Source organism: Cydia fagiglandana, chromosome 11 (assembly GCF_963556715.1).
Source record: "Cydia fagiglandana chromosome 11, ilCydFagi1.1, whole genome shotgun sequence".
Lineage (NCBI taxonomy): Eukaryota > Metazoa > Arthropoda > Insecta > Lepidoptera > Tortricidae > Cydia > Cydia fagiglandana.
Window position 1 is genome coordinate 16,845,327 of NC_085942.1, and position 6,933 is coordinate 16,852,259.

Below are 6,933 nucleotides of genomic sequence, written 5' to 3' on the forward strand. Positions count from 1 at the left end.
CTTATCTTGGCATCGTAACACCCGTGATACATGGAACTTAAAAAAATCTAGCAGATTCACTGTAGTACCTAACAAAATAATTCTGCCCTCAATAAGTCGAGGTACCCTCCTTACTTATAGAAAAAAATAATGGACACAAGTGTCATTGTAAATTAGTTAGTAATAATCAACATGGCGCCACGGAAACAACAGATTTCGGTTCGCACTGGATGTTTTGCATTTATTTCTTAGATTAGTATATATTTTTCCATAATCTACATTTTGATGCATTAACTATTTGTTAGTGCATAAATATTTACAATGCTTTCGAATTTAAAAACATTTAATACACAGAAGCTGACATAAAACTGTTATGTATTATATTTGATACATTGCCAAGAACTCGGAAATGTACATATCGAAAGGATTGTATTACATATAATACATTGCCAAGTTGTCGTCAAAATAGTTTTACAGGTTTTTATTATTTTTTTATATTTGTGGGGTTACAAAACATGTTTCAAGTATTTAATATTAGTTGTCGTCTTATTTAGTCATTGAACTTTGATTTTTTTTTAAGTACTAGATGTTATTTAACTGTATATTCGTACGCTGTAGCATAATTGCTACGCCGTAGCCCGTAGCACGGAAAAATCTGTGCATGGCAAAAATGCCCCAAAAGTAAAAAAAAAAAATTTTTTGACTTTTAAATTATTTGTTTACTTTTCATATTTTACTCAACTTTTTGCTGACGGATTTTTTGAAACTTTACGGGATCTAATTTTCCGCCCATGTGATCAGGTATTCGTAGATATAATTTATTTTTACAGGTGTAATAGTTATCTGATGCTTTGGATTGCGTTTAATTAGCAATAAATGATAATTTCTGTTGCATTACATCTTTTATTTTTATTAAAATCCGCATTTTTCTTCTAAAAAGTAGGTAACTAGTTTGTCGACGGATTGGCACTGTATCAAATATGATACATATGATTTTCCGAAATTGGAAAATCCTGGATTTTTTTCCTTATTTTTTAATAGTCTAGTAAGCTCAATAGGTGACGAAAAACTAAAAAAATGTTTATATTTAAGATATTTTGAGCCTTGCCAAGATAAGGGTTAAGATCCATTATAGCGGCCAAAACGGCTACTGTGGATCTTAAAGCTATACATGGACCTCTTAAAGACCTTGATGTCACCAAAGCCTGTAAGCTTAGAGTATATAGCTATTCTACAGCCGTTATATGTCTTTAGGTGATAAAATAAGTGCTAAGTGTCGCCTAATTGTTTGTTGGGTACTGTCATTTCATTAGATTTTGATGTAAAATGGGTGTGTGGCAAACGCATTGCGTTTAAAGCCGACCACTGACTAAGGCCGCCGGACGATTCGGCCTGTCAATTAGAACAAAAATTTGACAGTTCCGAACAACTGACCGGCCGATATCGTCCGGCGGACTGTTAGTCAGTGGTCGGCTTAACGCTGCATTTATCGCGTAAAACAACCGCGTGCTTTAGATCTGAGGGATCAAAAGCGATTTTTTTGCAATAATTTCGAAATAACCATATACATATTACGGAATTCTTTGATGACGGTGACAGTGAAGAGGACGGACTGAAAATCAGCGCTGCGCAGGCAATTTGTAATGAAATCAGCGTGCAGCATAATTTATGCTGAGCCCGTTCCTTTTGCCACGCAATTTTTTAATCTTATTATTTTTATAACCTGTATGCTTTTTGTGTTGCAATAAATGGTTTCTTATTCTTTATTATTTATACTCGAAATGTAGGACTCAGTTGTGTTTTTAGGTAACAACTTCGTATTACTAGATTGTCCAATTAGATTAATTTTAAATTAGAAAATTAGATTCTGAATTACATTAATAATAGAGCAGTTAAGGTCATGTTATGATACCAGCAGTTACCCTTGGATATTTAAGGGCAAGCAGAAACTAAATCCAAAACTAACATTTAATTAAACTAATTCGTTGAAATTAAACTACAGCTGGAGAATTCCCATTGCAATCAGAGTGATGTAAACCGTGAAATTGCCAGTGTTGTGTATTGTATTATGATTTTGATGTTCCATACTGTGAAATTAGCAGGTCTACGTACGTGCTTACACTTACATAGTATGTAGGAAAGTTTCTGAGACAAACAAGAATACAAATATTTTTTAAAGTTCACCTTGAAATTCCATTGTCACTATTAAATGACCGTTCGAGTATCTTATTGCAACGATATAAGGCACACACATGGTCACTCAAGAGTGCAAGTGACGCTTTTAGTACACGACAAAGTTTTACGATCAGGCATGTTTAGTGAAATTTCAAACGATAAGAAATTCCTACCAAGAACGCCGTTTAACTCTTAACGCTTCTACGTGATCAAACCCTAACTGATCAATCAAATTGATAGAAAAAGTCCGTATATACCTTTTTTTATCATTCGTTATAAAATCAGGAAGTGGGATTGAAGTGGGATGAGCAGTTTAATAAACTCTTTATGACGCAATTTAGGTATAACTGTATTTTCCTTTCCTAGTTAGCCAGAATCTCTAGAACAATTTAGCGTCAAGGAGGCTTGAACTCACAACCTTTCTCGTGTAAGTGACTTGTATTGTATTTTATGAGAATAAATATCTTTAAACCTAAACCGAACCTTTAAAAATTGTTTGCCCTTGAAAGAGTTAACGCCTTCCCCAAATTATAGAATACAGAAATTATGTCATCATTTTGCCCTTACACTCTTGGATGACTCACGTTAGACCGGGCCGTGTCCGGGCTGGAGCTTCCGGGGCATCGTTTCCTATGTGCAGTCAGCAGCAGAAGTTGCTAAGCGGGCGAGGTGCTCAAAATTACCTTGACACGCTCTTATTCTCTTAACAATAAAGTCGCGTCAAGAGCATTTTGAACACCTGGCCCGCTTAGCAACTTCTGCTGCTGACTGTGCAAAGCATCATCTGATCGCCTATCGTGTCATAGAAAATTAAGCGCCGGAAGCTCCGGCCCAGACACGGCCCGGTCTAACGTGAGTCATCCTATAATCGATAACTCTAAAATAGGAGTGGGATAAACCTTAAAACCCTGTTGATAATTTTTTGGACTTGAATGTTTTTCGAACGAAGCATGTTTCGTAGATTTCCCCAGTGGATATTCCATACTCTGTGATATTCCTGTTTCACGCATAAAGCTCGTTGTCCCAATGTTTGGATACAGTCAGTGTCATGAATAGCCTTTGAAGTGCCATTAATAGCCGTCAAACTGGACAGGGACGTTTACGTGATCCAGTCTTGGACCGGTGAGAATAAACAGGACCCTGTTATTTTGTGTACAAGCAATTTATCAACGGGTAAATGTACATTTAAAGACAGCAATTGCATATCGTAGTCCGAATAAATGTGAACAAGAGCTACAGTCGCCATCGGATATATCGGAGCGGCCAAGGTGCTCACAAATATCTGAACACGCCTCTATTGTCAGGGCGTTAGAGGCGTGTTCAGATATTGTGAACACCTTGACCGCTCCGATATATCTGATGGCGACTGTACATAAATGAGCTCCGAACCCTACTCTTCGTATGACTTTGCTTCATTCCACATTCCACCGTACTTATTATAGACAATTTTGTGGTATCAGTAAATGAAATATTCCGTGAAAATTAAAACATAAATTGTTACACTTTTAAAATTATTGCCAATAAGTTTTGTTGGCGATACTAACTAGAGTTCTACAAAGAAAAGTCTGCAGCGATTTTGACAGCTCACGCAGTGCAAGTGTTATTTATACGTCATAATTTTATAGAAGTTTGATGTTTAAAATAACACTTGCACTGCGTGGGCTATCAAAATCGCTGCAGACTTTCACTTTATATTTGTGCACTGAATAAAATATTATCCCGCGTATGGCAATGCAAACAAAATCTCAGCCACACGGGAACCCAGTAACAACATCAAAATGATCAAATATTTTTACAATGATCGCACCCTCATTCCAAAAGCGAAACATTTTTATTTTCAATCCAAGCCAGCCGGCCTAGCCAAGGTTACAATCGCTATCGCTTCGACAACGAAAAGCATTATGTCTCTCTATCACTCTTCCATATTAGTGCGAAAGTGACAGTTACGTTTCGATCGCTACGGAGCGTAAGCGATCGGCATCTTGGCTACGCGGCCAGAGACACGAGCTCACTCTATGAATTATTAAATGGCGGGAATTGCGACCCCGCTTTTATAATTCGTGCGTTTAACCGTTTATATTCGACCAGTGGTACTGTGGGTGTACTGGCAACTAAAAGCGTGTTTATTAAAAAGTTTTAAGAGTGATCTATGGTTTGTCATTGATACGGAATGGTCCAATGACAATAAAAATGGGTTTCAGTTGGGAAATTTGAAATGGGATGGAAATGTGTGTTCGGTACGTAGGTATAGTTTTACTTTTCACCCAACACAGGGCTATTAAACACTATATTTTATCATTGCAACAGAGGATCCGATATCAGATGTAGGATCAGGATCAGGATCCTACATCTGATGTCGTGTCGGACAATGTAAAAACGCTTTTATGCGCTACAACGACGTCGGCGACGTAGCGCTACGAGATTGCCTTAAGGCTTCTACAGACCTTGCAATAAATGGCTGTATAAGTAGTGTTTGTACAAGGTATAACTGGTATAAGTATGTAAATTAAGTGGGTAGAACACAAGAGGATAGAGAGCGTTTTATCCGCCAACAAACTGTCCTCAGTTTGGCGGAATATAAAAATGTAAATGTACCATGTAAGTCTTTTTGTGATAAAAATTTAAAAATTTAAAATTAAGATAATTGGTGGTAGGAGTAACGAATTCAATCGACCAATCAAATACCGCAATTTATTGAAAATCAATTAACGGTGACGTTTTGAGAGGCCATTGATTTTTTTTTTGAAATTTAAATCAGACAACAAGGCCCATATTACAAATACCTTACATACTAACATACATTTTTTTATTATGAATGGGCACCAAGTGCGCCGTTTATCAAAATTCTGAGACCTACTCGTACATTTAAACAAAATGTTCTACTTTTATTGAATATTTAATTAAATCTCTAAAACTTTGCCAAGCCGTAGCAAGCTAATTTATACTATAATTCTAATATCCATTCAAATTATTCATTAGCGGCCTGGTAATTATTAAATTTACAAGTATAATTAGCTCCTTAGCCTTTCTAGGGTTTTAATTGGCGGTATTTTGTAGATTTTACGCGGAATTTATTTATATATCTCCAAGGTTTACGTTGGAATTATTCGAGAGTTTAACATCATTATAATTCCATAGGGCATGACGCATTTTTGTGGCTAAATTTTCCATGGAAAATGTTGAAGCTTGGTAGCCCTTCATGTAAGGCCATCTATGCTTATTTAGATTGCTTATTAGGCACCAGCCGCGATAGCAGAGCACGCTGGTTCGATTCCAGCCCTGGGCAATGGAGGCCTCGGTCATTTATTTTTTTCTTAGTAACTATAATATGACGTAAATTCGGTAAATACTGATCTAATTGCACCTGTAAGCAGAATAAGTCTCCATGGAACGGAACTTGCAATATGAAAAGTGCACTGATTTGATTGGTCGGTTATGACGGTAAATGTTGTTTGGTGTTATCGGTGGAAACAACAAATTGGTGTTAGCGGGATTTTAATGTAACAACCTGGTTGAAAGAAACACATTTTAGTTACATACTAAAAAACGAAATATAGGTATTTTTTAATAAACTTTTTTGTCCGTCTGTGGATTTTTAATCAATTGTTTTCCTGAAATTGTACCTTCTAGGTGTGCAATTAGGTGTGTACTATATCAAATATTTATCTTTTTTTTCTATAGCCATAGACACTTCAGTCGACATTTAAATATCTACTTTATTCAGCCAGCGTTATTGTCACGGAACAGCGTATCCTGCCGTGTTATAAAGAACGGTGTAATCAAGAGTTATTTTTATTTTACAGCCTGCTACCAACATAGTACTTACGAATATAATATGTTATCATTTCGTACGGCTTTCGTCTAATGGCAATTTCTTGGAAAATGAAGATTTATTGGTTGGCGGTGCACGCGGTATTTAGTTGTGGCTTTGCCTTGGATAAAATACTAAACTAACGGGCAATTAAAAGCGACCTTCGGAATATCGGTAGGTACATAGCATTTTCGACGACAAATTACGTTTACCTTCATTTTTATCCACTGGATTTTCTGTGTCGGCCATGATAATAACTGAAACACTGTCACACACAAATCACTGGATTTTATTAGCTCACTCACTTAAAATTGTCGCTAAATCGACCTTGTCACGCATGTCTTCACACGAAAACACTGAATAAATATTTATAAGTACTCATAATTTTACGTTTTAATCCTATTTTTATCACGACTAAGTATGTTTACCAAAAAAGAACCTTTTCGAAAAAGTTACAAGTCGTTCGCGTCAATATTATCGCGCCAACGAGCGTTTGTTTTTTTTAAAGTCCGACACACACGTCCCGATGCGACAGACGTTGGTCTAACACTGTTCTATTTCAGTTGATTGTACAAAATGAAAAGATTCGTATGTGCAATTAAGCGGGAATATTATTGTTTGTATACACTGGCTGGCAATTGCACGGAACGAATTTGATTTATTTTAGTTTCTTCGTTTGTCTGGATCTCTTTCAATTGCCAAGCAAAAACGTAATTGCTGTAACTGTTGGAATGTAACGCATTTTTTTCGTTAATTTTAGTTTCTATACCAAAGGTAAACCTGCGATTATTTGATGAATAATGTAACGGTTGGTTTCGTAGCGAGGTATAGCGGTAGACGGATCATTTATAATTTTACCATAACCATGAATCAGAAAATTACTTCAAACGATGTGACGTTAAAAATGCTTACCGCAGAACAATGTTTATCTAGTTTGAATAATGGAAGACGTCGGCTTTCATTTTTTG

At 36.2% G+C, this 6,933-nt stretch overlaps 1 protein-coding gene across 1 annotated transcript in view; it reads right to left on the reverse strand.

Moving 5' to 3' along the window:
* The window catches only part of LOC134668679 (adenylate cyclase type 2-like), a 122,746-nt gene extending 116,120 nt beyond the window's left edge, over positions 1-6,626 (reverse strand). Inside the window, exon 1 of the mRNA XM_063526120.1 lies at positions 6,178-6,626. Within this exon, the coding sequence (XP_063382190.1) occupies positions 6,178-6,214 (37 nt within the window). The 5' untranslated portion in view covers positions 6,215-6,626. The remainder of the gene's footprint in view (positions 1-6,177) is intronic.
* Positions 6,627-6,933: the final 307 nt, after the last annotated feature.